Source organism: Rhopilema esculentum, chromosome 14 (assembly GCF_057945365.1).
Source record: "Rhopilema esculentum isolate cy_ngs chromosome 14, ASM5794536v1, whole genome shotgun sequence".
Classification (NCBI taxonomy): Eukaryota; Metazoa; Cnidaria; class Scyphozoa; order Rhizostomeae; family Rhizostomatidae; genus Rhopilema; species Rhopilema esculentum.
In genome coordinates, this window is record NC_142828.1 from 5,601,008 (window position 1) to 5,617,631 (window position 16,624).

General features: G+C 35.4%; 1 protein-coding gene across 1 annotated transcript; it reads right to left on the minus strand.

Moving 5' to 3' along the window:
- Positions 1–1,938: 1,938 nt before the first annotated feature.
- Positions 1,939–16,457, minus strand: LOC135696271 (2,3-bisphosphoglycerate-independent phosphoglycerate mutase). The gene is made up of 12 exons (XM_065215615.2): positions 16,379–16,457; positions 14,341–14,416; positions 12,487–12,770; positions 11,668–11,800; positions 11,144–11,322; positions 10,794–10,875; positions 10,444–10,553; positions 9,733–9,859; positions 8,845–8,993; positions 7,570–7,687; positions 7,102–7,236; positions 1,939–2,279 (listed from the first exon to the last, which is right to left on the minus strand). The coding sequence occupies exons 2-12, from the start codon at positions 14,402–14,404 to the stop codon at positions 2,143–2,145; spliced, it is 1,518 nt and encodes a 505-aa protein (XP_065071687.2). The 5' UTR covers positions 14,405–14,416; positions 16,379–16,457; the 3' UTR covers positions 1,939–2,142.
- Between the last annotated feature and the right edge of the window lie 167 nt (positions 16,458–16,624).

A 16,624-nucleotide genomic window follows, 5' to 3' on the forward strand; every position in this document is an offset into this window, starting at 1 on the left:
TTCAGAAAATATTTAAATGTCAAAACTTTATTTTCCATAAAGCTGGGGCAACTGATTGAATATACTCTAAATTTCCTTTAGGATGACCAATACAGTAAAAACCCGCGCGTATGAACCTACTTCTTTCAAAGTTTGGTAAAATATGTTCTTGTATTATGGGGTAATTAATGACAGTTTAGGCTAAATAGGTTCTTAATTAGGTTCTTAATATCTACAGTGTTTATTATCCGAAAATAGCATTAAATCTTGTCTGTTCTTCGTTCTAAATATTTATTAGCGTACAAATGTTGCCGAAAGTCCACCAACAATGATACATTTATATAAACAGTTGTAATGATTTTTGATAACAACAGTCCAAATTTACCTAGCATTGTGCATTTTGAGATTCATTTTAGCAATTCAATTCTCCTTTTTCGTTTTGGTAAAAAGGTATATGAATTAAAAGGCTAAACCCCAAACATGATAACTTATTTATTGTTTGGCTAAACAGGTTCTTATATTTTGTAGCATTAAAAAAACAAATTTCTGCCAAAAGGTTCTTAAATCCCTAGGTTCTTACATGTGGGTTTTTACTGCAACTGCATTGAATGAAGATTTAGGGTGCCTCCTGTAAACCTGAGTACCAGGCACTTTGCTGATTTTAATTAAGCAGATCTGCAGACCGAACTGAAAAACAGCCAATATGAATGGAAACAGCGTGACGGGTTGAAAATAATTCTTATCACAAAAAAGGATTTTTACATCAGTTTTATGTCTTTCTTGCTTGTTAAAATAGTATTAAGCACATCTCAATTTTTTGGTGTGTATTTTCTATAGAAAGATTTAGAAAACATTACACCACACCAAGAGAGCATAATGAAAACTTATGACCAAATAGTAAAGTCGGATTTCTTCAGTTCAAACACAACCAGCGATGGACAGCAATAAACATGAAACGGAGTAGAGGAAGAAGCGTATGAATAATCTGGAGATTAAATCTGAGTGAGGTAAAGCCAATTTCAATAGAAATTGTTCATTTGTATACTTTAAGCACTGGGGTATTATTCCCAACTTGGATGCATAACTAAATGTTAACTCAGAAATAAACAGTTTTATTTGCCGTGACTCCTAAGAAATCACCTGCATAGGGTACCGCTGGTTTAACTTGCTTTTTGAAGTGACGTCAACTAGGAGTTCAGACTCAATGCTTCCATGACATTCTTAGTTTCATTTATAAGATACAAATATAATTCCAAAATTTGCTCTGAAACCAAACGTTGACTCAGAAATACACAGCGTATTTAGCTGTGATAATAAAGGAATAAGCTGCAACTGACGTCGTTTTATTCGCCGTGACGTTGGAATTAGCGTCCAGACCCTATCATGGCAGAACCATACCATACCGTACCGTACCGTACCATGCCATACCATACCAAAACACACTATACCTTACCCTACGATAACACGACAGAAGGCGCTTTAGTGAATTCAAACAATTGCGAAGCATTCTTCTGAGACATGCTAACTCCAACCGGAGTCATGTTCTTTATCTTATTATCTTATGAATATATCTTCGGATAATGCTTCGTATAAATACGTGAATTAATTTACTTTAAAGAACGGTGAACAGCATGAAAAATGAAAAAATGCCAGTTTCTTCTCCGACTCCATGTTCTGCACACATAAAACAGGAATTTCTGTGCTGGAGATGCATCAAAACGTCATACTTTACCGTTGCAAATACAGTGCCAGAAAAAACATCTTTCAATAGATTTCTTGATTAACTGTTAATCCAGTACAGACATTCTGCTGTGCTTTGTTTCGTAGAAAAGCAAGCAGCAAAGTACAGAAAAATTTAGTTTTAGAGGAATATTGTAGGAAACTGATGCAGCGACATCCACATTAACGCTCCATATTTTGGCTCAAACAGGTTAAGTTTCATTAACACAGCAAGAAAAATATTTTTAAGCTCTAGAATAAAGGCATTTTGTAGAATTATTGATAAATAAGTAAGGTCAACTTGATAAATAAGATCCACTTTGATTACAATCATGAGATGTGTTCATTTTTAAGGATGAAAATGTGATTATCTCTTTTTTACACTAAGACTGAGAGAATAAATTGAAAAATCACACTGTCTAAGAGTTCCAAGCAGGGCATACCTCATAGCAAGGATTGGCCAGTCATTTCTGCAGGCTTTTCTATTTTCATTACATCAAGGATAGTGGGTGCAACGTCACAAAGAGCAGCATTGTGGGTTATCTTGCGGAACTTCAGTCCTTTTGTGATGCAAAATGGAACTATGGGATAAAGAAAATGATTTTCATCATCAAGACAACAGCTTAATCTTCACTTGCTTTTCAGCTCTTTGAAATCGATTATTTCAGCCTTACATCGAACTCGATACAAAACACCGATGAAAATATCTCTTTTAATAGAGGCACCAATCTTAGTTCTGTTTTACAGTTAAATAATATCGTAAATAATAAGTTAAATAAAAAGTTTAAATGCAAGTTTGAGTTTGTATCATGAATGATGCTTTGGATACGGCATAGCTAACAGAATAATAAAAAAGAAATTACCCTAAAACCAGCAGCGATAAACAACAAGCATTGGTGTCGAGAATGAATAAGAATGTAGCATTATGAACACCGGAGAAATGGTCAACTACTTTAAGGAAGGTAAAAGATAAACAAAGTTGAGTAATCAGTACGGGATACCAAACGTTCAAGATTAATTTCAAAAGAAGGAAAAAATTTCAAATAGAATTTAAATTTTAATACAAAAATCCGCAAAACAACGGGATATGACCCTCCCTTCACAGCAAAGATCAAACTGCAGGAATCAAAGATAATACAGGAAGCTGAAAATCGTCATCTAACAGAAATTTATGCAAAAACTTGGTGTGTTTCCCACACAGGATTATTAAACGAAAAGCTAATAAATAAAACAAGCAGCATAAATTAATAATAAGTAGCTATCAAAAACATCACTGAAATGACAGCTTTATGTGATCTTTAGAGATGTCGTAACTGAAAATACTTCTAAACAACGTAGCAACCCTCTTACGCAAAGTCGAAGATATAGCCGAAATGATGTAGAAGATTTCTATTTCAAATCTCTTTAAATTGAGTGATTCTAAGAAAAACTTCTAGTTCAACACAAAATACCAACGAAACGGCAAACTAAATAAGACAGAGGAGAAGATTTTAAGAAAAATTACAATATCCGAAGATTATCAAGACCAGTTTTGATATCTTTATCTGGGAAAAGCTAGAAGCTTGTAAAGTATTATTACCCACAAAAACTGAGTACGTGTTACTACCAGGGCCACCATTAACAAGTCTATGAACAACATCGAACCAAAGAAGATCTATATGATAGTATTCCTTCAATAACCGATACTGTAAGAGAATGGATAATCAAACAGGCGGGACACTGTTACAGATGTTCACATGAACAAGCAAGAAAGTTGCTTCTATGGATACAGACTCATGGTGAAACGAGCGTTGGAAGACCAGACAAGTAATACATAAACAAACTGAACCAAGAGAACAACATGACAGCATGACAACCTGCCGTATAGAGTACCGAAGTGATGACGTCATAAATATCTATTTTTAGAAATTCTGAATTTTGATCCCAGAACCTAAAAGAGCATCATGAAATACCTCTAAATATGCAAAATCAGTTAAAGGCATTGTGAATTGGCTGAGATATGGCCACATCAGCACAGGCTCTTGCCCCATCAAACCTCTGTAATTTTGGTCTTGGTTCATAACTTTATGAACCAGGCCAGAATAACAGAAATCCGTTAGCAAACTTCAAATCTTCTGTTGGCCATATCTCGCCCAATTTGGAACGTATCTAGCTAATTTTGCACATTGAGAGGTATTTTATGCCGTTCTTTCAGATTATGGGGCCAAATTTAATAAAAATTCTAAAAGTATATTTTTGATGACGTCACACTTCGGTACTCTATGCCTTCGTGCACTGCAATACCTGGAGAAGGCAAGTTGTGATGGTTTCGGTTTCATGCCCGAGATGATGATGATGATGATGAAAGACGTTATTTGTAAATTAAGCATCTTCAGTGACTCGTGCCGCTCATTCCTTGATATGTGTCATTCTTTTTCCATCGATAATCAACACAAACGATATTTCATTTCTAAGCCTTCTACAATATCCATTCGTACCACCAATGACATCTTTAGCTGTAGGAACAAAACAGGGACTGACCCAGAACTATTCCCCTTTTAACTACATACATAACTATATGTGAATTACGTTTTTTTATTATTTCGTAAACCAACACTAGCCAATTACAAATTACTTGTACTGGTGACATTTGTAATCGTAGATTCTAGTTTCAATGAAAATTAAAGTTCTAATATGAAAATAAATTAAACCTTTGTTACAATTCAAAATAACAACATTCCTTTCTATTTTATAACAATTTCTTGAAAAGAAAATAAGCATTCCATATATAGACGATTCAAAAACAACTTTGTACGAAGTCGAAAAATGATTCAATGAGGGGACGTGCCATTCTTTAGGGGTACCTTTTTCTGAAAAAAGCGGAATTATCGGTATCAGTTTTGAAATATGTGCGGAACTGTGGGTACCATTTGAAGAAACATTCAGAATTATGGGTACCATTTTGAGGAAATGTTGCAAAATTATTAGGAGGGAGATTTGGCATTAACAAGTAAATGTCCAGTTAGAAATGAAAGCATGATAAATGTGAAATAATGAGATTTTAGGGCAAAGGACATGCAAAATTTGGTTGATGATTCTGTTGTGCTTTAAAAATGTTATTTGCTTTGCAGAATTATGGGTATCGTTTTCGTCATATTTGCGGAATTATGGGTCACATTTCTTCAGACATGCGGAATTCAGACTGTTAGAGGTCTGTGGTAGGCTGATTAATCTTATGCACCAACGGCTTAACTCGCTCTCTTGATGATGTGAGAACTCAGCCTTACGACTGACGTGCTGATATTACCGGTATGATATGTTTTTGGGAGGCAATTTTCGCCTGTACAACTTGTAATGATTCCACTCACACGCTCACTGATTGGCATGTATTGATAAGGCCACTTTCATGTCTGTCGATTGTCTTTAATTTCTCTGAAATACACTACTGCATCTAAATTTCCTATCAACAGTCAATTGGTGTCAAGAACTACGTTTACTGTGAAAGCAGCTTTGTCTTATCTTATTTTCCAAAAATGTATGTTTGAAATTAAGTTCACTTCACTGTAAGTTTGTCTCATTAACAAGGTATCCGAATTATGTGTATGGCCAATTACAGCTACTCAAGAGCTCCCCTGCCATGAACAGTGATAGGCTTTCGAAGGCAGGAAAGCTCTTGAGTAGTTTTAATTCATTAGAGCTTAAAGTGGCAGTTTTTCAGGACTTTGAATACTGCGTTGGCGAGCTGCAGGTGACAACTGGTTTATTTATCTAAGCAACATTCTGGACACACCCTGACAGGCAGGAACATCGCCCATGTTTTCTCGAATATAATAAGGTAAAAAGCACAGGTGCAAAACTGTATGGCGTTGAGGTGCCTAAAATAGCTAGCAAATGCATACCAAGAGACCTCTAACGAGTATCCTTAATAGAGATTGAGAATAAAAGCACTGTCGTTTATAGAAGTTTATCCTAATGATTAAGGTTCTGCATACTGTGCAAAACGCTACGAGCAGGCCTCATACTGAAACAAAGACGTGCTCCATAATAAGACAACAGCTCTTTAAGGTAATGGCTGACGTTAATCAAAATTGAATCCTCAAGAAATCAAAAGGCCACTGCCCGTAATTCTAAACAGATCATACTGCTACATTTAAAAAAAGTAAATGCAGACGTCAACAGTCCTTCAAAAGAAGCAAATGATCTAACATAAGCAAATGAGAACTTTCCTACAGATATTGCTTTTGAGTTACTTTTGTAAGAATTTTCTACAGTTATATTTTTTCTATAATTCATTGTATCGTAGTCAAATATAGCTTAATTTCATAAAATACGAAATTGCTTTCAAGATGTTTCAAAACTCCAGGAATACGCACTCAGTTACATAGCACTATTTATTCATCAGTAACAGTAACAATTACCATGCTCAAACATTCTAAAATGCAATCCAGGCCCATTTATCTATCCAATTACACTATACATTAACCCGCATTTGGGTATTACGTAGAATGGTTAGCAAAACTAAGGAAAAGTGAAACTATCAACTGAATTAAACAAAGATGAAAAAGATATTCTAGCAGCTTGACCCCTAATAAGGGGTTAATTGGGAAGTTCGCTGATTGCTCTTATGGTATGTTCTTGTCTTTAGGCTGATTGTCTGTCTAAAGCCACTGACCCTAACCTCAACCCCAACCCCAACCCCAACCCTAACCCAAAACCCAACCCCAACCCCAACCCCAACCCCAGCCCTAACCCTAACCCTAACCCTAATCCTTTTAGCAAATTGAAGAGGTTGAGAGAAAATTAGGAAGCAAGGTTGTCGATGAATGTTATGTAATTGTGTGTGATACGGTCACATTGCTAAAATGCTTGCAAAAAAGAAGTGCTAAATACTCGAAAAAACAATTAAGACTATCAATCGTCTTTTTCAAGGAGTCCAGTGAGTTCCGGGCTCTGATATTTTGATATAACGAGACCCAAGTGTTAGTTGCACTTGGTTTAAAAGATAATCTAAATGTATCTGACTTACAGTATGGTAATAGAAAAAAAATTATACGGTATCCATGGATATCTATTAAGCTGTTATCAATCTTAAACATTATGATGAACTTTGCCTTTTTTTCTTTTTTCAGCTAAACTTTCCCATCCTTGTCATTTGTTTACAATACTAAACTTTGAGGACCATTCGACAGACAGCGAGCCTCGCCACCAAAGACACCAAAACTGACTGATTGACCAGCAACTGACTGACTAAAGGACTAGACTTTCATCCGAAAGTATAAATAATAAAACAGAGAGCTTACTCAACTGAAAAATACTACAGTACATCGAGCCCCAATAATCTATATCATACTCAAATGTAGGCTTTCAAGATTCATGGCAATTCTTACAGTATACAACAGTTATCATGCAGAAAGCCTGACTTACCTCTATACGTGGTGTGTGCTGTGTGTGGCCCCCCTTTCTCACTTATCATTTGTTCAGCATTACCATGGTCAGCGGTCACCATCATAACATAGCCATGCTCATCACAAGCCTTCTTTACTCGACCAATAGCCTCGTCTGCAAAAGGAGACTGAACATGCATACATTTTATCACATGTAGAAAACAAATCAAGTTGTTTTTCGGTTTATGAACAAGTCTGTTCTTCACAAAATTAACCAATTTGAGTATGGTAAAACATCAATGAGACTATTTCAATTCTATATCAAACTGTTTCAGCTTAGGTTGAAGCTCAAAAGGATTATCACCTGAATTCTGAATTTAAATGGTTATAATACTTTCAAAATTTTTTAACCAATAAAATGTTCATTTTCATCAAGCACCAATTTTTCAGATTAATAGATTATGCCCAAGAAATCAGTAATAAATTCATTTCTACATAAATGGTGTACCTGTAGCCTCGCATGCCTTTACGGCTGCCTCGTATACGCCTGTATGTCCAACCATATCAGGAGGAGCGAAATTCAACATAACGAACGGGTATTTCTGGGTAGCAATTGTCTTTGCCATCTGCGGGGGGATGAAATGTTATTATTCAATTTGTTTGAATTGAGTTATAAGAGAGGCAGGCAGTTGCTAATCAAATCAAGACTGATTTCACAAATACCCCTTAGATTAAACAAGTTTATTGGGAGCACTCAGCGGTGCCTGGTCTGACGCTGCTGGTGCATTATCCATTCCTGGATGAATTCCGGTTGCCAGAATTGAGCTGATCTGCGAAAATGCTAAATGGGCTTTCGTAGTATTTAAAACAAGAAAATTCATGAAACTGCATCATCATGAATTAATATTTTTTGTCTCTTCTAACGAAGGAGGCAATTTCTCCATTATTGTCTTTTGAGGACCCCTCATCTTTTCTTTCAATGAAATACGTTTGGGGAAAAATGTGATTTCACTCATTGGTTGTGAGCTTGCAGTTAAAAAAAACATTGGACATACATATCTAAACAAGACACAGTGCACTTCAACTCTAGTAAGTGTACTTTTCAGTCTCTAAGTTTTCAAGTTTACTTTAAGATTAGTATAATGAGCGCCTCAAAAAATTCTTTCAACTTAAGCAGGTAACTTCAAGGATTCCTAATGATACTCAATAAAAGGATACAGTAGTGAAATCTTCATTGAATGTGAAAATTTAAGAACACTTTTGAACGAATTCGGACATATTTTTTCTCAATAAATCTCTAAGAAGAAGAAAGTTCTTAGAATCTTACAACTTAATAAAAAAAAAGAAAGTGTATATTTGAATATAGAAAATGCCTATCCCGGAATAAATAACGAAAATATGTCTTTAACGTGTCTTATGACTTAAACATTAAACATTAGACATATGACTTAAACATTAAATGGGGAAAGAATGAAATATCAGGTGATCTCTATCACCACAGAACCAATCACATCTTAAAGGCATTGAGTCAGGCATCCTAATCCGCTGAGTCATGATTTTCATGACTGCAATGCTATTGGTTGACCTTGAACTGGTCACATGAACTCACCTCGTCCTGATTGACAAAACTATTTTCATGTTGTCTACAACGGATGCCAATATCACATGAAACAGCAGCGATCACGCTAAAACCAATTGACCCCCTATAAAGAAGGCCTATTTACCATGACTCAATGCCTTTAAGAAAATAAAAGAAAATGTTTGAATATAAACAAACAGTTACCTCATCGGCGACGCTGAGGCAGCTCATTTCTGGCTGAAGGTCATATGTTGGTACTTTAGGCGATGGGATTAATTTTCTGTCTTCAAGGTCAAACTGCTTTTCGACACCCCCATTGAAGAAGAAAGTAACATGAGCATATTTCTCGGTTTCTGTAGAGAAAGAGATGTGTCGAAGGAACGTTATTGAGCAGTTATAGCATAGCGTGTTTAAGAATGAAATCTTAACTTAAGGTTAGATTAAACGAGGCAAAAACATAGCATTGAAGTGAACATAACTTGTCACTGAATTGTGAGAAGAAAGGGAAAACGACGGCGAAATAGAGACGGTTGTCAGCTTTTATGATTTTGGCAGCCTTGACTTCAAATTTTTTCCTAATCATCGCATGCTCGTTTCGTTACTCTGACAATAACACCATAGTCTCCAAGAAAGTAAGAAAATGAGTTTTCAGAATGGTTTTGACTATCATGGGCTCCCAGGAATCACTAAGGAACATAAAGAGCATATCAAACAGGTTGTGTGACCAGGTTTTGCAAAGCACGTTGCTAGCAGACACTGCACTAATACTCCGAATTCGTATTCCAACTTTCCATTTGCCGTACGATAGAATATCCAACATAAAATTGTATCTTGCGTGACTGGAATATTGCAATGTTAGAAGAGGAATACAAGCAATATTGAAAAAATATAGATGAATTAAGGATATCAGTGTCTACATGATGCGTCCCTTAAAAAACCATACCTTCAAGTGACAAATAATCTGTGACCTGCTATTTCCATTTTTGCAAATAAATTACAAAGTATTTCTGAATTTTCTAAACAATCAAAAAAGATGAAAAGCAAGAAAGTCTTTTAGCAGATATTCATCGACTAAAAAACATAATTGGCTACCTGCAGTGTGAAACTGTGGAGTTTTCTTCTCTGCGAGCCACTCTGCTAAAACGTTCTTTGGCGTGACAGGTGGGAAAAGGACATCAAACGGAAACTCAGCTTTGTATTGGGTCATACAAAATATTTTCTGTGTTACAAATAAAAATGAATGTATCACTAATTTTCATAAAAATACCTTATCCGCCACCAAGATAATTCAAAAATCACGATCAACTTCCAAAATAAAGGTCAACGCTTTGCAATCATTAGGTATGTATCAGATACCTATTCTTAAACTAGACAAATACAGAGAGGCTCATTGAACAAACGATGTCCTCTGCCTGCGAATATATAAGAATATTTAATGTATTTTCTTCAGCTTTATTCAAACATTTAGAAAATCCTCAAGGCTTACCTTACCTACTCGTCTAACTTAACTTAAACACGATCCTATTTATGTTGAGATAAGGGGTGCAAGTTGATTCCTAAGCAGCAAACAGCTTAAAAACAACTTTAGCTTTCTAAAGTAACTAACAATTTTAAATATCAAATAAAAACAGTACCACACCTACCTATATAAATCTACAAAAACAGGCCACGTTGGTTAAAAAATATTATTAGAACAGAAAGACTCATGGCCTAATTTTCTAAAAAATTTGATCATTTAAATCTTTATCTACATTTATTAAAAGCTGAGGTTAAAGAAAGATCGCGGTTGAAAAAATTACCTACCAAATCCTTTGGGACGACGTCAGTCTCGAAATGCCTCTGCACGCCAAATGCTTCCACAATTTGCCGCATTCTGTCTGCTCTGAAGTCGATGAACACCATTGTATCGCCATCTTGAAAAATGTTAGAGAAACTTCATCATCCAAAAAATTCCAAATTGCAATCAACGAATCATTGATTCTCACACAAAAGTCTTCCAAGATTTGGTGGCTTCCACAGAAATACATGCTACAGGCCTTAAACCGCCTCAGAATTCCTTATTTCTCCAAGTAGGAAATAAAATTCACATAACGCCAGTGACACAAGTAGTGGTTGATACTGGGTATACCATATATTATAAAATCACTATTTACCTTGAATGGTTCCTTCTTTATCAACTCTAATTGGTTTCAGAAATTCATCTGTTTCTTTGTTAGCATATCTTGCTTCAATTGTCTAGACAAAATACAACAGTGTTCTAATTCCATCATTAGACAACTGACAACAAAACTCAGAGAAAAAAAGTTAATAAAAGCCTCAATTTATATTTTTAGTAACAAAATAAAATATGATAGGATCTCAAAACATATCAATTGAAAACCTCTGATTCCAAATACTTATGCCAACATAAGATCTGTAGAGCAGATAAATAGAGGCTAATAAATTTTGATATTTTTGTCAAAGTGCTCTCCAAAATTGAAACTTCTGATGAAAAGTAACAAACCTTGATAAGATTATCAAGAGTCGTCTCTTCTCCTGCCCCTTGCACCAGTCCCTCAAATGCAATCTTATTTCTTTCAAACCTCTTGTCCCTATCCATAGCATAATATCTTCCAGTGACACTGGCCAAAGAACCATATTGTAACTCTTTTAGCTTGTCAATAACTTGTTGCACAAATTCAACTGAAAAGAGCAAATTGTTTTCCATCAAAATGAAGAAAAATTGGAAGAAGCTTCTGGCATTGAAGACTTTTAATTCAAAAGTAATTCCTGTAAAAAGTAATTTGTCAATCAATATATGACCTTAACCAAGCTTGACAGATAACATAATTTGAAGGAGTGGCTAAAACAAATAAAAATGAAACAGTGATCATTAAAACGTCGCTAAAAAACAAAAGGGGACCAACATTGCCATTAGAAAAATAGTGCCAATCCCCTGAAATTATCTGTCGGCCATGATAAGCAGATTAAAATGTAAATTCAAGTGAATTCATTCACAAACTATTTAATAAATTTTGTCATTTCTACCTCCACTACTGGGTCTTGTATCTCTGCCATCAGAGAAAAACTGGATAAAGCATTTTGGCACGCCAAGAACCTTTGCTGCTTCAATCATTGAAAATAAATGATTGATGTGGGAGTGCACTCCACCGTCGCTTACCTAAAGAGGGTATTAAGAAATTGACTCAACAGAAAAATGACAGCCACAGACACATCCATACAGATGGTTGGTTTGAGGGTATATATCATTGGTATGGCATTCTGAAGGCTTTGTATCATTAGCTGAATTTGCTTTTAGCAACCTCCTAAAACCCATAGGACAAAACATAAACATCAGCTTAAAAGTCTTTATGTTGAGAAATTGTCTGCCTTTAAGGTTACTGTGTTTCTGCTATCTATTATTGATTCAGTCATCACAAGCATACAACATGAGAAGGCAAGCAATTAAAAGGTCCGACTGTTAAACTATGTGTTAAACTATTTGTTAAATTGGAAATATTTTTGTGAGCAATAATAAATGATGTAAGTTTACATTAAATGTGTCAGAGCATGACACAAAGAAACCACATATCAATGCAAAGCATAGCAGTCCATCTTTAAAAAAGTATATTGAATCAAATTTAGAAGATTTAGGACCAGATTACTCTGAAGTTTAAATTTCTGTAATGAGACACCAAAATGGTAATAGTCTCAACCTCAGCACCTTCTTATGCAATGTCAGAAAATTCAAAAATGCCTAATTACTTGATAACACGAGGTTGATCAATCACTACCTGGCTGAAATTCTCAAAACCAAGCCTTCAGTAAAAAGGTTGTGTTTTAAAATATATAGGCATAAATACATACCAGTCCCAGAAAATGCAATCGACCATTTCCTGCCTTAGCACCAGCACATGCTTTTGCAAAGAACTCATTCTTTTGAAATTCTTTGTTCTCTGATGTCATATTTATTCTCACAATATCCTGATAAACAACTCTTCCTGCTCCAATATTCAAGTGACCAACTTCACTGTTACCCATAAGCCCTGCAGGCAGGCCAACAGAAAGGCCAGAGGCATCTAAAGTTGTATACCCATCACCCTGGCACAGCCCATCCATAACTGGTGTCTTTCCATGATGAATGGCATTGCCTGAAATGCAACTATGTACATCAAACAAGTCTCAATTTTCAATTGGCTTTAAAGATTCATCAAGCCTGAAATCAATAAAGTTGGCCTGGTTATTTCAGTTCTGTGTCATACTTATAATTATCCTATTTTTGGCTTAAAAAATCTTTTGCAAGGAAGGTAACACACATCTTGGTGAAAAAAGTCAATAAATTGCGAAAAATGTCATGAAAAATTTATAAAATCTAAACAATGGATCATTGATCTTTGAATTGTCTTGTTTCGAGGATTTCATATATTTGTAGGGTATGCAGTTTTTGCTGTAGAAATCGATTAATAAGCTTGTTATCAGTTTGAGTGCTGACTGCAGGCCTGGCCGTTTGTATTTTTATAGGTGAGCTGTGTATCGCTCCCCTCATTTTCTGAGGCGAGCTAAATCAGTAACACATAGAATATACTTTAAAGACAATCGACAGATGATTTAATAAGCCCCTTTAGTATCTGTCGGTTGCCTTTAATAGCCTCAGTCAGGAGTGTGCTGTTTTACTTCTTTCAATTAGCATTTGCTTTAACAGTGACTTAGGCACCCCCTTTACTTGAAGTATTTAAAAGAACAGACTCTCTCCGTTTTATGTAAAGCTGGCATAACACAAAAACAACAATTCTCTTGCAAAACAATCTTTTTGTTGCACAGAATTTGAAAATGGCTTTAAAAAACAAATTTTGAAACAAACTTAATTATACGTCTAGCACTCTTCAGAGAATAAAACGTCAGAACATAGATGGAAAACTCTACGCTAAAATACCCAGTTTTGGATCGAAATACAAAAGCAGTCGGCCATGTTTATATAGTAGATAGATTCACAAACTGCTACATAGATGGAACGATGATCAGGCTTTGGCAATAATGCGAAACATGTCGCCGTTATAGTTTTTACCCAATCTGGGTTTTTCAGTAAATGCTGCTGGATAGTGGAATTCCATGTTTTGGTTGTCGTTTTTGATCTGCAAGACAGAGTACCCTGTTCTCTTTGAGGGATAGTTTTGTTTCTATTGCTGGAAGGGACCTGCTGTCTGATTATATCCCCAATCTACAATTCCTACCAATTTCTTCGACTTTCCTTCCAAAAATATTCCTGTTTTCTTAAGATTGAAAGGTTCTAATCGCTACAAACGTACCTTTCGGTTAACTATCCTTTTCCAAATAGATCGAAGTTTATGCCTATCATAACAAAAACCGCCCAACAAGCAAAAAGTTAATTGCAAAAAATGCAGTGACGGGAGAAATCGCTGTTACAAAAATAAGCCAATTAACCCGTTTTCAGGGTTCTCTGAATAGTAAAAGGGCAAATGAATGAAAATTTTGGGGGAGCGATTCTCCCTTCATGTTCTGTTTAGGGGAGCAATTCATAGCTCTCCTCAGGTTGCGAGGGGAGCGTGGAGGCGAGCACGAGCTATCGCTCGCCTCAAACGGCCAGGCCTGTGACTGTATGAATTTTTCAGGTCTTCTACAAAAAGCAAATTCCTTATTAGAGAATAAAATTAAAGTGTATCAAAAGAATATTAAACTTATTTGAAGATGATAAGAATATACCTTCTGTGACATCAGACATTCCCCAACCATCAATAACAATTAGGCAGACTTTCTGACCTGCCATGTTTTGCCTCTCCTAAAGAACAAGCTTTCAGTTCATATTTATCAGAGATAAAGCGGAATGTGGAATTGAAAATGAAAACACACTAAACTGGACAAAAATCATATTTTGCTGAAATTTGGCACAGATGTTCCATACTTAATTGAAAATAACCAGAAAAAACCAATCGATTGGACATTTACAGCTCCTTTTTGGGCAGATCCCACAATGCCACACCAATCAGCAGGGTTTAGAATATTTATATCACTAAAACCACACAATATGTAAGCAATCTGAAAGACAATTTCATATGAACAACTTTTCTTTTACAAACATACCCTTAAAGTTTGGACTATTTTCTGTATTGTGTGTGGAAAATAAAATAATTCTAATGCCTGGGTAAGGTAAATTTTTATAATATTCCTGTTTTGCAATGAGTGAAGTTCCATCAAAATCAATGGGGAGTTGTCTAGACTGGCTGGAACAAAAAAACATTTGCCAATAGTTGGAAAATTTTGATTATGTGTCATAAAGCCTTTCTTTATATATTTTATATTTTCTTTACCCCAAAGTATCCTCTTTTAAAGCAAAGTTAATCAAATATAAATTATGTATAATTTCCAGCAGATATGTGGTTACTATAATGGGAAATGAGTAGAAACGGCTAGGAAACATGAAGAAACAAGTAAAAACAACTGGCAAGTAACAAGTAAACAAGAAACAAGTAAAAGCAAGCAAGTGGGAAACAACTAGGAAACAAGCAAAAACAAGTAGTAAACGACTTGGGAAAATTTTGATTGCCGCCCATAGATGTTAATATGGTGTTGTTATAAGAGGAATTAATCTATGAAAGCCTGATATGAAGTGCCAGCAAAGTAAGAGCAAATCTCACTGGCATTGGGATTAACATGGAACAACCTACGTGGATGGATATACTTGCCTCCTTTTGGGGATCTAGTCATTTCTGCTAAGTCATATATCGATTCATGTTGTTTCCTTATCATTTCTCCTGGTTTGTATTCTTTTCTTGTTGTTTCCTGTTGTTTTCTGTCATAGTGAAGGCGCAGCAGATTCATCAAGAAAAGTCTTTGTAAACTTATGTACTTACTCAAGAGCTTCCTATTTGCACATTCTAAGGTCTGTATGTTAAAGAATTGTTCAGCATGAAACTGTCATCAGAATATGTACATATAATGTGGGTTTAGAATAAAAATTCAAACACCTGTTGGTCAGTTTTTAAATACCTCTGCTATTCTCAAGGTTAATGGTAACTTTGTTTTTACCTTGCTTCATGATGGTAGGGGGAACATGCAAGTTTGTTGCCATATTCAGGACCTTGTTCATAATTTTCCACACTATTTTCTTTTTTCAGAATTTATTTCTATCCGTTTTAAACCAAACCAGAGGTATTTACTGTTTTCTATCAGAACTCTTGCATTTCTGGTGTCTCAGAAGTTGGGAGTTAGCCATTGGAATGGCTCTTTTCATTTCCTTATGGACATGGCAATGTTTGTACAAACATTTCATCAGAATTATCAAATGTTTGTATAAACTGGGTAATCCGTGGGCATACAGGTTATTGCACACATCATTTATCTACAGGAAAAATCCCAATTTTTTACCTAATTCTCTGAAACTTATTACACTGAGCAACTTATTAAACAGGAGCATCTAAAATCATTTTATGTTTAAAGGCACTTTCTGTTTTGGCCTATTCGATAGATTTTAATTCTCCCTGGCCTTTGATTCACCGCATATTTTACGTTTTGATCTCTGTGTGATTGAGTTTTACACCCCCTGATAGATAAAAACGTATTTGTATGTACTAACTACAACGGGGGTGGGTGGGTCTGTCGTCTTGATTGAGGGACAGCATCATTCTGTCTTATTCCCTCGTAGCAATGGAAATCAGAAATTAAAAAAACAGAGAAACCTGCCACCAAATATTGCTACTAAATATCTCTGTCGCTATTTAAAAAATCTGCAAACGAAACATACCTTGATGTCCCAGATGCCAACAAGAAAAGACGATACCACTTATAGGACAGGATAGGACAGGGGTCAAAAAGTTGGAAGAAAAGTGAAATCGAGACTGCAATCAGTTAAGAGGCTAGGATTGAGGAGATGTCATTCCGGGCAATTCCGATTATAGTCATAACAAATGTTGCTTGTAAATCTATGACAGTAAGCGTAGTGTAACAGTAAAAGGAGCTTAATTGAACAGTTATACATATTGGCGACTGT

Coding starts and splice junctions, on each gene's coding strand:
- LOC135696271 (XM_065215615.2), bottom strand. CDS start 14,404: ATGGCAGGTCAGAAAGTCTGCCTAATTGTTATTGATGGTTGGGGAATG. Junction 9,860..10,443: donor ACGTCGTCCCAAAGGATTTG/GTAGGTAATTTT, acceptor TTTGTAACACAG/AAAATATTTTGTATGACCCA. Junction 7,237..7,569: donor AAAGGCATGCGAGGCTACAG/GTACACCATTTA, acceptor CTCCTTTTGCAG/ACGAGGCTATTGGTCGAGTA.